Below are 19,401 nucleotides of genomic sequence, written 5' to 3'. Positions count from 1 at the left end.
GACAGAATCATTGAGCAGATACAATATACTTCAAATGCCGATCGAACCTGATACACAGAATGACATTGCGCATGATTTTGCTCGTGACTATTACGTGACGTATGCTGTCTGTTGAACTGACATTAAGTGAAGGTGCTGTATCCCAGCCAATCCCAGCAGACACTGGGGGCAGGCAAGGTTGACCCTGGATAGGTGACGAGTCGCAAGGCCGACATATGGAAACAAACAACCCACTACCCTTCGCACCTTTGTGCAATTCAGAGCTGCTTTTTTCTCCTTAACCAAGTTTAATGACGTAAAGTCAAATTACATGTACACTACTGCAATTATTGACCTGTACTTATTCTGTTCAAACTGAACACAGCACACATTTTGCCTGTGGATGAACAGCCGGATGAAACGGACTGTGCCCCTGCCTCAAAAAAACTAAGCCCATCAAACATTTCTCTGCAAGTCTGCTCCGCTAGATTTTGGCATGACAGAGCCTAATTGAACAGTGTTCTCCTCCAACTCTGTGACGGAGAAATGCTAATTGCTGTAATTGGTTGGGAGCAACCAAAAAAAAAGTGACATTTTCTACATTTTCATCAGAGTCTGTCACAGACTCTAACCTCAAAAACTTTGTCTGCTCGCATGACAAAACTCTTTAATTTGCCTATGAGAACAGCAGAATGTGAACAACAGTGGGGGGGGGGGGGGGGACACGAGGGCCGTGTACATTTGAACAGCTTCCCACCCTAAGAGAGCATTAGTTTTACATGCCACACTCGCACATCTCTTACCTTGGTGTCAACAATGGAGCAGGCGATTTGTTTGACATAGGCCAGGTCAGCAGTTTGGGGCATCAGGACAGATTCTCTGGTCAGGCCAATCTGGATGATGAAGGACACCCCGGCTGGAGTGGGGGGCACTGGGGGCAACGCAGCCCCACCAAGGCCCTGCCCTACTGTCAGGTCCATCACAGGAAATCCACCCTGAGGAGGCAACGAGGGCATGGATATGGGGGTCTGCTGCATCACGGCCGAGTCTGGTGGTGAGGAGCCCCCCGGAGGAAAGAAGACCTGGACCATGGCCCCTGGGGGCATACAAGGGCTGGTGTTAGCCATTCACAGTCCTGTCTGCTGGCCGCCTGAGGCTCTCAACATACACACTTCTGAACACAAGCCCAGGTGCAGTCTGGCGTTCCCACGAAGCCCACGCTCATTCAAACTGCCTCAGAGGACGAGAGAGGGGTGCATACACTGAGACATGGACACACACACACACTGAGCAGAGAGTCCTGGTCCCTCTGTGTCATGTGTCCACCCCCTCCCAGTGGATCAAGGAAGAAATCCTTATCCAGGAAGCGGTGGTTGTTCCCTCCTTTCTGCCACTTCTGTCGCCCTCTCTCTCTCGTTGTCAGACTTGTTTTATTGTCCAGGCATGAAACGCACGAGCAGTATGTGTGAGAGAGTCAAAAAGAAGAGGACAAACTGAGGGAGAAAACCATCCTCCTGCTGCTTTTCCTCCCCCGCCTCCTTCCCTCCCCTCGCCTCCTCTTGTCCAAAGAAGTTGTCCTGCAGAGGAGAAAGTCCAAAGTTGATTGTGAAACTCCCAGGCGTGGGAGAGGGAGAAAAAACAAACAACAAAAACAATGCCAAACTTTGTTGTGCTCCTTCCCCCCCCCAGGCTAAGTTACAAAATGGCCTCCTTTAAACAGGAAACTGTGAGAAAGAAGGAGAGCAAGAGCCTGCAACTCCTTTTTGCGAGTCTTGCCCTGTTTCAGTTTCAGCCCCAGTTCAGCGTTTTCTTTGAAAAAGCACAGAGAGGGAGGGAGAGAGAGAGAGATCTGTCTGAGGGTGCCTCCCTCTCCCCCTCCCTCCTGCCCTCTCATCTATGATCTTGCCACAGCCAAGGAGGAAGTGAAATGACTGACACAGCCGTCGTCCAATAGACTCTCAAAAAGTCCCACCCCTCTGACTCCCAGTCTCCTAAACTCCCCCTCCTCCCTTTCCTCTTTCTCACTCCCTTCCTTGGTTTGGGGCTATTAGTCTTACTTGCCCCCTCCCCTAGTAGAGGCCAGCAAAGATCCTCGTACATTGCCTGAGGGGGCAGCTCCACACACCGAAACCCTCCCATCTCTTCCTCATCTTGCCTCTTACTACTACTTGAGCGTCTCTCCGTCCTTCTGTGGAACTGTATTTCCTGTTTTTCCTCTGTAGCACCTTTTCACTTTTTTCTTTTTTTTCTTAGTGGACACACTTTCCCCATACTGCTGAAGGAAATCACATTCGGTGGTTCAGAATTGTTTTCATACAAGGCTGACTGGCATTTTCCGTAAAATTGTAACCATTAGTGGAAATCTACACTTATCTTGGACACATCAGGATGTACAGTATGCTTATCAATCAGGCCTGGTCACCACTGCACCACTACTCTCATGTTTCCAGAGAAAAGCATTTTGATGAAAATAGTGACTGTCTAGTCTACCTTTGGATCATGAAAACCTCCTACTGTAGATGATAATATTGAAACTCACTCACTACTTGAAGTTCATATCTCTTCAGCGCCTCCTCTTCCCAGGACTATATTGTTGTGATTTTCTCTGTAAAGCATTCTAAAAAAATATTAGTTAATTTAAAAAAATCAACCACAGGCAACTGCACTCAGCTGTTAATGTGACAAGAGACTGCAGTAGTTTAGGAAGGAGCCAGGATCCTACTTTCCACCACAAGAGGGCGATGTTCGGTAAAGTTGGACATATTAGAGACGCAGTGACAGGGCTGCTGCTTCAGTACAGTATGTTGCCCTTTTATCAGGAGATGACAATAATAATAATGTCAGGTGTAATTTGATATCATCAAAATGCTCCAAACTGGTATGTTGAATAAATTAATCCTTGGCACAGCACCTGAGCTGAGAAGGGCGCTCTAAAAAAAACAAAAACTACTATTTTTATTTACTCAGTGGGATTATGGAGGGCTGCTTTAATCAAAGTCAATGTTGCATATTAGTTTACTCATCGTGGGGCAGGGGCAAGTCCACATTATAACCATGAGTCTTGACAATTGAGCAAAGGCCATCCTTTGAGGAACATATGAAAAAAAAGCTTCTTTTTTTTATGCCCAGTAGTTGTTAAATGATATCTATTGTTCTGGAGATTTCTAAAGTCTGAGAAAATGACACCGGTAATGATATGATTTCTCCTGGGATTTGGGGTCTTTGGAGTTTTAAACAGCAGACATGTAGGGTTCAGGCTGAATATCTTTCTTGCAGTCCTAAGACATTTTCTCCTTCATTGAATTAAGTGCAGAACCAGCTGCGGGGCAGGATGACTACAGCGTTTACAACGTGAGTTTTGTAAGTTCGCTATTCGTATGTTGGCCAACACTGGCCCTGAAGCCATGGGCCAAACAAAACACAAACATAGAAGGGGTTTTCTATATCTAAACCAGACAGTCAAAAAAGTGTTGTGTTTATTAGTGTCAGTTTCTAAATGTCATTTTGGATGCCTGCATGAATCAGTTATGTTCCATTAGGGTAATTCTACAATAGTTACCTAATATGAGGGACGATACCTTCATGCTTCTGGTTGTAAATTGCAAGGAGGCAAGAAAGACAACACAAAACAGAACACAACTCTCAATTCACTGTACAAAAATCTTTCTTTTTTTTTCTTCCTTAATGACATACAACAAGGGACCCGTAAACAAAAAAAGAGAAAAGTCATTTGATACAAGCTAGAATGCAGTTCAAAAATATATAATAAAACAAAATTAATAAAAAGCAGGTCTCTTATCCCTTGTAGTTAGAGGAAATAGTTTGAATACAGCTTAATATGATGTACAAAATATCACACAGTGATAAATTGCTATTAAAAAAATAAAAACAAAGAAATTAGAGTCCTTTACCTTGGCCTCTGACTGGAAACAGTTTTGTCGTTTGTTTTTTTTAAACTTATTTTTCTTGATTTTTCAAGTTTTTTTAATCGATTTTGCTTTTTTACAAGTTATACATTGCCATTATCAATCACAAGCAAGTTCTATGCCTAGCAAGGAAGAATGGTTCACTCATGATACTACAGTATTCTTACATCTTAATAATCATATTCAGAATCAAAGAAAAGAAATGCAAGAGAGAACACAGGGAAATGATGGACATTTACAGCACACAATGGCATCTCTAGTCATCATTCTCAACCTCCTTTTCAATTTCTTTTTTCTTTTCTTTTTTTTGATGTGTCATACTGATTTGTCTTAATTCTAAGTGGGGACACAGTAGCTCAGAGTGGGTGGAAGAAAAAAAACATCAATTACTGTCACAATGAAAAAAACTGTGACACGACAGCAGCTTCCACGACTTGTATTTAGATTGTATTGGAAAAACCAGCAAAGCATCATCTCTGCACCCGGTCTTTGAGCAACAGCATACACCATTAGATGTAGTGCAACATGGAGCCAAGTAGTAGTTCAATGTGGTAACAGGACATTGTACCCAGTAGCTGTATAGTAATGTCGCTGAACCTGGTGGAATAACATCATGTCTAATTTCCTCCCTGTTTTGAGACAAAAAGAAATCTGAGCTATAAATGGTAGTGTCCCCAGTGATTAGGAGAGGAGTGTTTTCCTCCAGGCTACATTGAACATTTAGATCTGACATCTGACCCCTAGTGTGACCCTGTAATCTTGAAGAGGAGGGGGTGGGGTTGCCCCTTAGACAACTGATTTAACACCAGATTGTATCAGTCCACTTGAGGTAATAGATTAACATAACCAGTCAAAGTGAGTTGAAGTCAGTTCAGGTGTTAAGGGGGAAACTTCTACATCAAGAAAATGTCCTGCAGCTGTCAGAACATATGCAGGACAGAGACAGAGACAGATGTGATGCGTCTCCGAGGGGCAATTGTTCTACATTACGGACAAATGTCCTGTGGGCTATTTTCAAAATAGCACAACTTAAATGGATCAGCCAGGCTGCTGAATCATGTTCCTTACACCCACACATCTTAAATCAATACTTTCTTTTTACCTTTCAGACAAAAGTGGTTGAATTTAAAATGCCCCCTCCCCTTCTTTTTTGGAGCGATTTCTCCCAGCATGCCCCGTCAGAGAGAGACCAGCTTCACATCATAAGCTCTCTGGGTAATGTGCTACTGTGCGACTGATGCACGTCAACATAGACGAGGGAACCCAAAACACACAACTGGTGGTGAAGCTTTTTTTCCCGAAAGCCTGAATAAATACAAGTCTTGTGCCGACAAACTGGCACCAACTTGAATTTAAAAAAAAAAAAAATGAACAGCTCTCACCTGAGGAAACCGTTTCTGTCCACGTGGTCCTGACTGTAATATAATTATTATCATCAGCTCTGTACAGCCCTCGGGCCTGAACCAACCCATCAACGTCGACATTATTCACACCCCTCTAACGAGAAACATTTACGGTGACTGTTAATTCTGAAATGTGACCACAGTTAGTGAAATGATGCAACTATGACATGAGGTCAATTCACTCGATGTACATCTTTAGCCCGACGAGTGAGAAACACGGCCTCTCTTTTTCACGCTCGCTCACACACACACACACACACACACACACACACACACACACACACACACACACACACACACACACACACACACACACACACACACACACACACACACACACACACACACACACACACACACACACACACACACACACACACAAAAACAGGTCCCTGATTCTGACTCCAGACTGACGAAGTCTTTCATAGCACCGTGATTTAACTAGTGCACATACAATCACACTCACACACTCTTCTGTACAGTAAAAAGCGGCAAACTACACAATCTGCATCTATTGTGGAAAGCGTACAAACTGGCCTCACACACCCCTGGAGTCTACAGACTTTAACTTTGCCCTCATGATTTCGATCTTTAGCTGGTTGACATGCCGTAGCAACATCCATCTGCAGAGTCAAATTCAAACTGTACATCTGTAGAAATGGACCATGATTGTGTGAATATGTACATTTATCTTGTAGAGTGCCATTTTATCTCTCACACACAATACTAAGCAGAATCATGGGGACACTACAATACTCAGACATACAATGAGACTTGGTGTCTTGGCGATAAAGTTTAAATTAAAGCTATCTGTTCATCACTGGTTAACGACTGTCTAGTGCCTCCTCAGACCACACACGACTATGTTAAACATTCTCCTATCCCAAAAGCTCGCACACACACACACACACTCTCACACACACACACACACACACACACACACACAACCCCTGGAGTCTTTGGAATGTAATACATTTGATTCCCAATACAGAGGTTGGTCGGGTGTTTTTTGCCAACATTGGGGTCAGTTACCGTTTTACACCGAATCAACCAATTTTTTTAGCTATTTAAAAAAAACATGAAATGCAACAGTGAATTTGTGCGCTGTGTGTACTGTGCAGCATGAGGGATCCTCTGTGGTTCTCTATGACATGTATCAGTTCAAGCATGGCCCTTTGTAATAGCCATTGGCAGACTGGGGGAAAAAAAGGAAGCAAGAGCTGAATTTTGTAGTGTAGAAAAATGTCACTCCAGACATGATTATTTGAAAACGGAGCAGTTAAATTTATAAAAAAAGAAGTGTGATTAGTATTACAAGAAGTCACTGAGGCATCAGAGGGACAGTGAGGAATCAAGGGGAGGCAACGTCCTGTGTCGATGACCCAGCCGTAGGGGTGCAGGACAAGTGTGTGTAAGTGTGTGAGTGTGTGTTTGTGTGAGTGTGTGTAAGCAGGTGAAATGTGTCCACTGTAGCCTTCAGCCTCTGTTGGCCCAGTTGTGGTTGTGGGAATCTACGGGCAGAAAAAAAGAGGTAAACAAAATTAGACTAACAGACGATCAGAGCTGCATGAAACAAAAGCAAAAGATATTAGGGTCTCGTGTAACTTAAACATCTCTCATTTGATCATTTTAATTTGTTAAAAAATTCAACAAAATAAAATAATTAAAATCAAAAATATAGGAAAAAAACCAACCCACAGACATTATAAAGATTTATTTTCAACATGCTAAGTTTTACTAACTGTGACTAAAACTAATCTTTATTAGGTAGAATTCATGTATCACAGCTCACACTGGTCTGCTTCTCACATTTCCCACCCTCTGTGTCCTACTGTTGTCCTTGTCTTGCACCCCTCCACACCCTCCCCCCGTCTTACCAGAATGACAACAGTGCTGTCAGACAAAGATCTTGGCAAGTGCATCTGCGCCGGCGCTGGCGATGAACGGCTGGGAAGAGTGGAAGGCCACATCATGAATGGCCTCGTCGTGCTTCTTCCTGTGGGCTGTGATCTCCTGCACACAGGTCCTGTTGTCCAGCATCCACAGGCGCACCGAGCAGTCGTGGCCTGCAGGGGGCGGAGAGAGGGTGGAAACAAGGAAACAAAGGGCAAAGATCACTGTTGAGTACAATGGATTGTTTAACATTCTACACTTAATATAAAGCATCTTCTGCAATGCATTACACTGCAACTTTAGCCAAGACTGTGGATGGTACAGAGGGTCTTTGATTGTCTAAACCTCCTTTTGCATTTTTATTATTTTGATGGTATAAATAAACTTGTTCTGATTTCTGCTAAGAACACTGTATTATCATCCTTCTTTTCTAAATTGCTATTACCCATTCATAAATAAATTAATAGAAACAATGAAAAGTACCCACTTGTATACAGAATATACCTTCTTTTTTTTAAATCTCTGGTTATAAAAATGATATACGAAAACAGAAGCTCTTGATCACAGTGTACATAGGAGTGGGGAATAAATAATTTACAATATTTTTCTTTAATGATGTAGACTGTCTATATCCTAAAAGAAGCCAGTTTCTAAGATGCTCTGATAAATAAGGTCAGTGTGAAGCTGAGGGGTACTCACTGCCAGAGATGAGGTAAGTGCCTTTTGGGTCTGTAGTAAGACAGGTGACAGCATCCAGGTGAGCCACCATAGAATGGACAACTTTACCTGCACAAACACACAAAGTCAGTTTATTTAGATGCCTTCACATCCCTTAAAAAGTAAGTCTACAGAGGAAACAGAGGAACAGAGGAGCAGTAGAAATAAAACACCCCCTGCAGATACCTGACTTATTGTCCAGGAAGCGGATGGTGCGGTTCTCATGTGCAGTGATGGAGACAGGCTCAGATGGATGACTGACCACTCTGTTGATCAACTCACTGCCTGCAAAACAAGACAAACCACTACATTTTAATCCAATCTGCTCTATCTATTCATCCAATCATAATTTTTTATCTTGTTTCCGAAATTACTAGTGTTGGAAAGTTGACGGTTAAACCTTGGGTATGGCGATCTAAACATACCATCCTTGGTCTGTGTCTCTAGCCCGGTGATGCTCTGCTCCGTGTTGAGGTCGTAGAGCAACGTCTCACCACCGTCAAATGAAGCCACCACCTGGTTGGGGTCAGTAGCCACAAAGGCCACTGAGGTGGGTGTTCCGTGCTCTGACAAAAGACAGAAGAAGAGGAAGTTGTGGCACATGGACACGATACAAAAGGTAAAAAACATGAATGTACACACTCAGCACAGATGTCTACCTCTCTCCTTATTGAAGACAGACAGGCAGGGAGCCGAGTTCTGAGGGTCCCAGATGCGAATGGTGCCATCAGCTGAGCATGAGGCAAGACGATGGTGTACTGCCGAGTAAGTCAGACCCCAGACACTGTCCTCGTGGCCGGCTAGTGCACTGCTCTCAATGCCAGGATCTGGATGCAACAAAAAAAACGTGTCATATACTTGACACAAAAAAGGGATATCATTTTTACTTCATGATTTACAAATAGCGAGTTGGGAATGACTGACCATAGTTATCATAAGGATCCACATTGAGATCTGGCATCTTCCAACACCGGACGCTTCCATCTAGACCTCCGCTGTAGCAGGATTCTCCGTCCTCATCCATGGTCAGTGACAGAACAGCTCCACTGGACAAAACAGATGAGTGGTTACACTGCGTCTGTGTGTGTCAGTGACAGCTTTGTGAACAAGGTGTACATTTTGTGTGTCTCAACTCACCTGTGCGCTCTGAATGTATAGATGGGCTCAACATCCAGAGCTGCGTTCCTGTGGACGGAAACAGTCTTTTAAGTTTGCTTCATAGTTTAATTTTTTTTTGTTTCATTTTACATTTGTGCATCCTATTACTGAATTCCGTGATTTCCTGGAACTCCCTGTAGATCTAGTCGGGCTCCTTACTTTTTAGAGTGCATGGCCTTGTTGAGGTTCCATAGTTTTAGTGTTCCGTCCTCAGAGGCTGTGAGCAGCACTGCTTGGCTGGGGTGAAAGGTCAAAGCGCGGATGGCATCAAAGTGGCTGCGTAGTGTGAAACGGGGATTCCACGTCTTCTTAAACTCCTCTCGGTTATCCTGCATCTGATATATTTAAGTAGAGTGAACGTTAACATATTGTGAGTGTGCAAATATCGGCCAGATTAAATTCTGTGTATTGACCAGATGTTTAATTACATCCATGGAGAGATCGTTGTCATTGGCAACAGTGAGATCAGCCAATTCACCGAGGTTCATGTCCCCTCCTCCTACAGCATCCATGATGAAGACATCAGAGGAGAAACCAAGGGCGCCACCTGCAGGTTGGAGGTGGAAAAGCATAAAATAATACTTCATCTTCACTAAGTGTCATGACCCAAGGAATACAGACGGCGATAACTGTAAAATACAGCAAATCATCTCAGATCTCTGATGCAAGCGTCCATTCATCCTGTTGCCTTACTCCCACATTGTGTGCCAGAGGAAAATATTTATAGATTTTGGAGAAACTTTGTAAAAGTACCCCTACGCAGGCTTGGAAATGGAACAAAACTGAGGCAAGACAGCTTCTAAATTTAAGATTGAGAGTCTAAGCTACTCTCATGCATGTGGGATACTGGGGAGGCTGAGGAAGAATACTTGGGAGATGACGGTCTATGGTTTGCTATGGGGCATATTTGGTGGGGAATTCTTACCTTCACCGGAGCGAGCCTGTCCTGATACAGAAGGGGGCGGGGTAGGTTTAGGGGGGAAGTCCGACATCATGCCTTGTAACTTGTTCCTGCGGTTCTCTGAACCCGGCAAGAGGAGAGAGACACAAAACATCCAGTCATGCAGAGAGGCGGAAGAAGGACGGAGAGGCCAACAGATTGACAGATGAGAGCCAGACAAATGTAGACTGTGGCAAATAGATAGACTTCATTCTTTAAATAAAGTTTTACAGCTCATTTTTTTATAAAAGGATGGAATAAATAAAAGTTCAGGGCTTCAGTGTCAATATGACTCAAAGAATGAAATGTGGACACATAAAAAGAGAAGGCAGCATGCGTGGAAAACCTGTGAAATGACCCCCAGACCACAGGAAGTACATCTACAGACAGAGGTGACAGCAACATAGCTCTAAAGAGTCACAGCCTGACAGCTTGTGAAACAGGACAGAGAGACAGGTGGTTGGGAAAAGAAGCTGGTTTTATTGACAAGAAGAGATGCCAAGACACAATGAGGAGTAAAAGATAAAAAGGTGAGCATGGGGAGGGAGGAGGGCAAAAGAGGACAAATACACTGGTGGCAGTGATTCTGGCAGTGCTGGTGCTGGTGATGTTGCTATGGCAACAGCGTACCTAGCTCCCGTCCGTCCCCCGAGATCCGGGCCTCTCCCGCCCCCTCCCCATCCTCCCCCGAGCCCAGGAAGTCGAATTCTCCAAGGGCGTCTTCTGAGTCATCTTCGTCTTCCTCATCCTCTGGGTCCAGGTCTGTGGTCATGGGCTCTGTAGCCATCTTGACATGAGGACAGAGCAGAGAACGTGGTTAAGTATATGATCATTAAGTCATGGATGTAGTTTAAAGTTTATAGTTTGTCAGTCAATTCTGCCTAATGCAATTTCTCACTGGTCATACCTTTACTCGTGGTTTTTTGTTCTTGCGCGGCCCATCAATACAATCAGTGGCCATGCCTTGGAATTCATCTTCCTCGTCACTGTCGTCTTCATCATCATCCTCACAGCCGTGCAGGAAGGGGATCTTATCCAGCACCGAGCCACCCATATGTTCCTTAGAGCTCTCCTTGCCTGCATTCCTGTAAACAGTCCGTGTTAAATTGAACAGATGTTGCGTCACGACCGTCGCACATGGTAAAGATGAGGACAAACTCAACCCTGCTTTGAGTAAGCACTTATTGTCAGAGGGTTTATTTATGGTCTCTGTACAATGGTGTGTGCAAACAAACTTTAAATTCACATAGATAATGGTCACCTTTCATGGACTACCCATAGGTCCTTAGACTTTTTCCAGAAGATGGGGATAAATAAACTTATGTTCCCAATAAATATATACTTACAAATGTAATGCTTTTTTCTGTATTTACTAGTATTATCAATGTTGTTGTTGTTGTTGGTGCCATTATCATCTAACTCAATGTTCTTGTAGCTCAATGTCATAAGCACCTGCCTTCATATGATGTACATGCGCAATGTGTGATTCGTTTTTTGTATTATATTGATTAATTGCCAAAAGAAAGAAAGAAAGAAATTTACACAGATCATCATACCAAGTCATTTCTGTAAATAGAAAATCATGATGACTAAATTTGGCCACATCTTATAAAGGGTGGTGAAAGAGTCAAAGCATCGATATTTGGCCACAGAATTTTAAGATCAGATAACATCCGCATGATGTTAAGAAGAAAAAAAAATCTGATTCATCAGACAGTGTGTCTACTTCCACAGTCTCACCTCTTGATTTGTTCTTCAATCTGTCTGACCAACAACGACTCCGCACCGGCTCTGGGCTCAGGCTCTGGGCAGGTTTCACTTGGTGGGGGTCCGTTAGCCTCGGGGCTGCTTCGCCCGAGCAGGGAGCGCACACGCTTTGACCGCATGTCCAGGATAGTGTCTGAATAACCTACTTCCTCCAGATATCTACATTCACAGTAATAAAAAAAAGTACACCCATATAAGCGAGTCCCTCTTGACTGGATCAGAAGTTCAAGCACTGATTGAACATATTGGTATGGTGCTAAAGATAAAAGGAGCCGGTGACGGATAAATCTTACTTGCGTAGTAGCTGACGTCCCTCCTTCCACGACATCTGATTGCCTGGCTCGGAGTCTGACTCAGCCGGCCCATTGGGAACTACAGAAAATAGATGTAGTAGTGACGCAACAGCAGGGCAGGAGCAGAATAAGAGAAAAGCAGAACATTTTCAGCAGAGAGAGATGTAAGAGCAGCAGATAATATAGCATTTTCAAATACCAGAGCACACAAGTTAGGTTAAACATACGTTGGTCTGCCTCTGTCTCTGGTTTCTTGTCTCCAGGACTCAGGTCATTTCCTGTCTTCAGCTTCTGGTGCTTAGCCCTGCAACCACACAAGAGACCACACGAGGGCGGCATTAGAAGCAAAACACAAGAGGGAAATCTGTCACTATCACTGCACCTGAAGCATGCAAACCATGAGGGTGGCTGGTTGAATGGATAACAGATGCGAAGAGACAGAAACAGAAAGAGGGAGTTTCCTGACATTTGTCGTACCTCTCTTGTTTGAGGGCATACTCCAGCATTTTGATCCGCCTCACCAGGTCCTGTTTCATATTCTCCTGCCCTTTCCTCTCACCCTGTAGGAACGCCACCTGAGCCTGAAACACACACACAGGATGGTTAGGAACACACCTTCAAAGAAAAATTATTTCATACATAAGCATATATAAATGGCAAATCGATTTAGATTCACACTATAATTCTGTACTGGCCAATTTGAAGGTAACGAGTACAGAGCAAAGCATGTGACATCGACGGAGCTCACAAGGAGAGACAATGAGTTCAAGAGAAAAAAAGTTTGATGTGACCGAGCATTGCAACCATGACTTCTGAGAACCCAGAGCAGTAAGTAGAGGGTTGTGGAACAGGGCTCTTATTTTTAACTTCTCCTAACCGAGGCCTCACTGTGCATCTGCAGAAGAGGGAAAACAAGACACAGAGCAGCCAAATTCAAATACCCTCTTTTAAGACACATCCTTCCTTTGTGTGCTTCCTTTCTCTTTTCACATCCGTTTCCTTCCTCACCGATAAAGCTGATCAAATTCTTACCTTGGGGGAAAGAGATGGCCACTGCCCATTCTTGCCCATTTGTCAAACAATGAAGAGGCTTTGTGAGATGACAAAAAATGATAATAGGAAAATGCACAGGGGATCCCTGGAGAGGTTCTCTCAGATGGCAAGACTTGATTTAAATTGTGAAAGGGCTGCTGGAGTGGATAAGAAAGATTGTTTTACACAGGTTTCAAGCATGTTGTGATTTTCACCAGGTGATGCCTCGCAGTGAGGAATTTTTGAGCAACAAAAACCCAGGAAGCAAACATCCTGCCCTCTGTCGGTTAGAGGAGAATTATGCCCCAGTGGAAAAATAAACAATTTTTAAGTAGGTTAAAAAAATAGGCCCAACTCTGTTTCTTCTCTGAGGATTTGCATGAAGGTGATAGTGGACACAAATTAGTTTTGTATATCCACTCTCTCCTCCTCCCTGTGCCAAAGGGTGCTGGAGCATTAACGCTGCTTGTTTTACAGTCCATTTGTCCCGTGCACCGCTCCTGTTCGAGTCCACGAGTCTGCTGCTCCCACACGCATACGCAATTCTGTAAAACTGGAACAGTCTAAAAACACTATCTCATGGGGCAGGCACTCGGTCCACTTGAAAGGATAGTCAATCACCCAGGAAAGTGCAAACGCACACAGACACAGACGCACACACAGTCATGTAATCAGCTAGGAGAGCTAGGGGAACACAGGATAATCTGCCAAGCAAACCTTACTACTGCCACTGCTGCTGAGTAATCCTGATTAAGGCGATGTGATTTTATATGCTTAACTGAGAGTTTTGGAGATAATTGTCAAAACCAGCATGTCAACACTGCAGACATGATCTAAGAGGTTGTGAAATACAGAGAACTTTGTGGTTTATACTTGGTCCTACGCTAAGAGGACTAGTCCAGTTCTTGTAATTTATCCAAGCCCATTCAAATTTGTAAAGTAACTAATGAATTAACGGACCATGTGTGCGAAGAAATGACGGGACATGTTGAAAAGGAAGATTTTCGTTTAACAAGCTGGGAAGAGAAAACACAAACATATCTCCTTGGACTTATCATTATAGTATAATTTGCTGTGGTTACGTGGTTCAGGAGGGGGTTGCTGCTACAGGATTTATGGAGCAGATTATTTAAATTTTCAAACAAGTAGTGATGGTGTAGTGTGTTGTGTTTTTTCATAAAGGTAGATGCAATAATGTATTTGTATATATCACAGTGGCAGAAATGCATGTTCCAGTCTGACATAATCAAACATAAAACATTAACATGCTCAAATATAAAACAAGCAGAGCTGAGCTGCTGTGCGAGCTGTGTTGTGTGGGAGGTATCAGAGGTATCCATATCAGAAAACAGCATGTACATTATATGCATCAAAGCTTACATTAAAAAACATCTTCTAAAATATACACTGCTTAAAAAAAATGAAGAGAATACTTCATCACAGTATAAACCCAAGTCAGTTAAACTTCAGTGATATCATTCTGTGATTGAGTGTCCATTTCACTTGCTGGTGCAACTGAAAGTGACAACAGGTGCAATGGAGGGGCAAAAGCAAGACAACCCCCAGAAAGGGAATGGTGTTGCATGTGGTGGCCACAGACAATTGCTCTCTCGTTTCTCTCTCAGTGCGATTGACTGGCTTCATATGGCCAGAGAATGAAGGCAGTTCCTGAATGACGAAGGCATCATGTTATGTATCCGTGCGTCTGACGCCGCCAAGTACTGCAGCAGACTGTCCAGGAGCTCACTGATGCCCTGATCCAGGTCTGGGAGGCGATCTCACAGGACAAAATCTGCCGACTCATCAGGAGCATGTCCAGACGTTGACAGTGCATACAGGCACAGGGGGGCATACACACTACTGAGTACATTATCAGTTGGATCAGCCTGTGATTTAAATGTTTTACTTTGATTTTTGGTGTGATTTTTGAATCCGACCCCTCAATTGGTTCATGGTTTTGGTTTCCATTGACCATCGTTACGTCATTTTATTCTCAACAAATTATACAATGTAGATCATAAAGTATTTTCTAAATAATTTGTTTGTTATCGGCAGATGGCGTCCCATGTATATATGTTCCCTTCCCTTTTTTAGCAGTATATATATAATCTTGTCCTAGCATGCAGATCAGTGGTTCTCATGTAGTCTTAATTTTGTTAAGTAAACAGCAATGCAGTCACTTGGCATAAAAAACAGAAACAAAAAAAACAAAGCCTAGTCCTGAGCAAAAATCCCAAAAGTGTTTCATAATTTCTACCTCTAAGTGGAATGTGTTGACGTCACCCTTACGGGGCAGGGCATGCATTTATACTCCTACACACACACACAAACACAGACGAGCTACAACCTGCTCACACACACAGAGATAACCATCACGCCCCTGTGATGCAGACATGTGTCCTGTTGTGTTCCTAGAAGGACAGGTTCCCACTAGTGGCCAAAACCTAAAATCACTGACACTGCTTTTGTTGGCCAAGATAAGAGATGAGGCTGCATGTGTATACAATCATCCATCCAAATGTTCACATGACAACGCACACTGTTAGAACTGGTTCCTTCTGATACATAGCGGTAGCCAAAACACCTTTGACCTTGTTTTAGTTGTTCTTCTTTTCCACGGTATGCCTCTACAAGAGTGGCAGGGAAACAGGGTTCAGTGGGGAAATATATGATGGATTAAATTACAATGGCACATGTCAGCTGTCTGTGGGACAAGAACAAAAGGAGCTTCCTGTGTCGGTAAAATAACAACTGTTTCATTAGTCTAAGGCTGTTAATTGAGGAGATTGTCACTTGTGCAGTTTTCAACGTTCACTGGCTTGTTATTCTGTCCTTTGCCTGGTTCAGACTGGGACGTTTTTGTTTTCACTGTGTGTTCGGCCCAGGACAACAGAAGTGGGACAAGGCCCATTCACCAGCTATTACAGGTGTTGCAGGCATACCTGTCGTGCCATCTGATCTCCCTTTCTTGTGGATGGGCTCCCCTTCACATGGCCTACTGCCATTGACCTTCCCAGAGTTTGTTGTAGCATGGAATATTTAGCCTCTTCTGTCGGTCGCACTGTGCTAGCTGCAGAACAGGGTCAAGGGCAGCTTTTCTCCTCCACTGGCCACCCTCCATCTTCTCATCCCTTCATCCCCATGAGAGAATCCAGGAGCCAACAAGTAGAGCAATGAACTTTTCTGGGACAGTGTGCTTTGAAGTGTGTGTATGTGTGTGTGTGTGTGTGTACAATACTGAGATGCAACAATGCAGTGAGAATTATACAGAGGAAGATTAAAGTTAAAATAAAAAGCACATGTTACAGGAGTGCTGTGTGGGCGGGAGGAAAACACGGTAACAATGGAGTACATATGGATCTCATATGGCTGTGTAATTGCTGAGAGCGAGAGTTATTAATTAGAGATGTGTACCCAGCAGCCCCATGGGCCACACTCAGCAGGAAGTGATGTCATCAGGGTCACTAATAATCTTTTCTACACAACTACTGACACGTTAAAATGAGGGAGAGGGACATGTAAAGCACTTTTCCTTGTAGAGTGAGAGCGGTGACTTGATTCGATGTCTGCAGCACAGACCGTTTGTCTATTAAATTAAATTGAAGATCATTGTAAGAAGCCAATTACTACAGGATTGTTCAGACGCCATGCCGTGTCTGAAGGACAGAAGGACAATGCCACCGTCACCTGTTCCCTGTGCTGCTGTCCCTTGGTCCTGCTAGGACGTCCCACCTGGCCCAGAGCTGGAGGGGCCCTAATTCCTAGCTTGTCAGTGGAGACACAGCACCACAGGTGGCCTTTAACAGCAAAAACACACTCACAGACAGCACATGTGTCGCAGTCTCAAAGAGACAGATGCAGACCTTCACGCTGCCACACAAACAGACACAGTGAGATAGAGTTTAAGTTCGTGAAACTTTGGCGATGGTTTCGCTGCTGCTGACATATTTTGCGTTCAGCTTCCTTACCGGTCTTATGAATGTCATAAAGTGTCAATCAAAGGCGACAAATGGGCAGACTTTACTACGGACACATGTACAGTTTGTTGCTAACTGTACAGGAAAGGGCCAGGGTGTATGCTAACTGGCATGTTGAGAGCATGCTGGCAACAAAAGCCAGAGGCTTGCAGCCTGTGGGTGTTAAAATGTAAGCTAGGTCAAAGTTTCATAACAAGCACTAATGGCATGTTGGGTATGACGATGGCCCGCTTCTGACTTCCATTCCCACTCTTCCCCACATGCGCCTATAAAAGCAAAGCGCACGGCCGGTTTGTTATTGTTCATCCATATTTTATCAGGCTCCTATTTATAACTACATAGGTTTGAGTTGGGGCAAAGTGAGAAGCAGAGGGACAGCAGAGAGACACTGATATCTCTTTTTTTGTGTGGTTTTGTCGAGCACAGGGACTCCAAAAAAACATAAACAGTTCATTCAAATTAAAAGTAAACTGAGTTTACAGGAAGACTACATGTGGGTTTAAGAAGGAAAAGGTGACCTGTTCACATATTTGTGCATGTGTTTTCCTAACCTTATCATCTTGGAACAATTTGATGATTGAGCACAATGCTCTGCCTCACACAGTTACACACATGCATATAGGACCGTTGCATAGGACTCTGTTTTCTGCTGTTTGAGAGGACTCATGGCTTGGCTGTAGATGGGATGGTACTTGAATTCACAATAAGCCTTAGTCTTAAATGATACTGAAAAATCGCACCGCGTTACATACATTTCACACATGTTCAAACATCACACCGCTGACTCATCCACCTGTGAGACAGTTCATAATTGTAGATGTCCATGCAACGCCTCCACATACACAATCTCAATCTTTACTGATTAGATCGTGCCTCGGGGGGAACTTCATCTGAAGGGATTTTGCAGTGAGATGTGACTCGGACTAAACATTGCAAGCCGTCTGGTGTGCATGCAGGGAGCAGAAGCATTTGTTCAAAGGTCAAACTGAGCACTTGCCAAAAAAGCAATTCCTTGAAACTGGCCCTCATCATACGTCGGCATTTCCTTAAGTAAGGACACCACATTGACAACTGCCAACAGCTACCGCTCTCAAATGCTGCAATCACAACAGGAGACTCACAACTGTGTGGCACGGCTGTGATCTTGGGACCACAACATCCCTTGATTTGTGCCTGTGAGTTATAAAAAATAACCGATAGTTATAAATTAAAGTAGTCTGGTCCAGTCATATCTTTGACATATACCTGCATGAATATAATTGAGATTCTCTCTGCAAGAGTATAGCCACACCTACACCCACATGACCTGTCTTGATTTTCAGGATGCCATGATTCAAATCATATCTTGATTTTCAGTTGAACGTTATTGGTTATATGGCAATTGAATTAAAAAAGAGGGCAAGATAATGCTTTCTGAAAATAGTTTTAAAACTAGTTCGTCTTTTGTTTGTTTTTACTGAGCATCAGCTGGAGGTGGCAGAGTCCCTACATCGCTGTCCAGTAATAATAGACCCTGGCCACTACAATAAGATAGGATGCAACGTTAGCATTGTGTCATCCTGAAACCGACTGGTGGTCGTGGGACATGTGTACTGTCACAAAGCAACACTGGGTGAGCTCCTGCAAGATCCGTGCTGGCCTCTATTCGGCGTTAACGGCAAAGACGCGGGCTGTATAATCAACACATTTACCCTGAGTTCGTCTCTCTCCGCCTCCCAGCGGTATTTCTCGGCCTGGAAGCGTCCCCACTCGTACTGGATGAAGTGCAGGATCCCAGGAAGCGACATTGCCGCGTCCCCGTCCTGCGGCTCCCGAGGCTGCTGCGACGATCCGGGCATGAGACCGGCCGCTGCTGCCGCCGCCGCTGCCATCGCCCCGGTGGCCGCGGCAGATGTCGCCTGGCCCGGTGCTGCTTTGGGCCCGTTTGGGTTGCGCCCCGCTCCGCTGCTGCTGCCGCCGCCGCCTCCGGAGTTCGGGTTTGGTCCTCCGCCGGATCTGTCCGCCTCCATTTTCACCGTTTAACCTTTCGCCAGGATAAGGAGGCGGAAACGGGCAGCTTACGAATAATAATAATAAAAACAACTACCCCGTACCCTTCTTCCAACCCAGCTACACTTCACGACAGACCACCCTCCTTTCTTCCTTTTCTCACACGCACGGACCAAAATTACTATTCCGTTGATAAAACACTACACTTCCGCTTTGAAACTTTCAAAATAAATCACGACTGATTTTCATATTTTGTAGCATCGTGGCCTGTTTGCTCACCAATGTGCCATATTCAATATAAACTATTACTTGATATTTTTTGTCAGT

General features: G+C 44.0%; 2 protein-coding genes across 2 annotated transcripts in view; both read right to left on the bottom strand.

Moving 5' to 3' along the window:
- Positions 1 to 1,802, bottom strand: part of prkd2 (protein kinase D2) — a 29,939-nt gene extending 28,137 nt beyond the window's left edge. Inside the window, exon 1 of the mRNA XM_035622729.2 lies at positions 783 to 1,802. Within this exon, the coding sequence (XP_035478622.1) occupies positions 783 to 1,106 (324 nt within the window). The 5' untranslated portion in view covers positions 1,107 to 1,802. The remainder of the gene's footprint in view (positions 1 to 782) is intronic.
- Positions 1,803 to 3,625: 1,823 nt separating this feature from the next.
- Positions 3,626 to 19,270, bottom strand: strn4 (striatin, calmodulin binding protein 4). The gene is made up of 18 exons (XM_035623177.2): positions 18,777 to 19,270; positions 12,554 to 12,657; positions 12,304 to 12,380; positions 12,077 to 12,155; positions 11,757 to 11,942; positions 10,924 to 11,101; positions 10,647 to 10,803; positions 10,002 to 10,097; positions 9,505 to 9,623; positions 9,236 to 9,411; positions 9,056 to 9,103; positions 8,843 to 8,964; positions 8,578 to 8,745; positions 8,344 to 8,484; positions 8,105 to 8,203; positions 7,901 to 7,987; positions 7,186 to 7,374; positions 3,626 to 6,819 (listed from the first exon to the last, which is right to left on the bottom strand). The coding sequence occupies exons 1-17, from the start codon at positions 19,092 to 19,094 to the stop codon at positions 7,205 to 7,207; spliced, it is 2,325 nt and encodes a 774-aa protein (XP_035479070.2). The 5' UTR covers positions 19,095 to 19,270; the 3' UTR covers positions 3,626 to 6,819; positions 7,186 to 7,204.
- Between the last annotated feature and the right edge of the window lie 131 nt (positions 19,271 to 19,401).

The sequence above is a fragment of the Scophthalmus maximus genome, chromosome 11 (genome assembly GCF_022379125.1).
Source record: "Scophthalmus maximus strain ysfricsl-2021 chromosome 11, ASM2237912v1, whole genome shotgun sequence".
Classification (NCBI taxonomy): domain Eukaryota; kingdom Metazoa; phylum Chordata; class Actinopteri; order Pleuronectiformes; family Scophthalmidae; genus Scophthalmus; species Scophthalmus maximus.
This window is presented reverse-complemented; position numbering and strand designations above follow the sequence as displayed.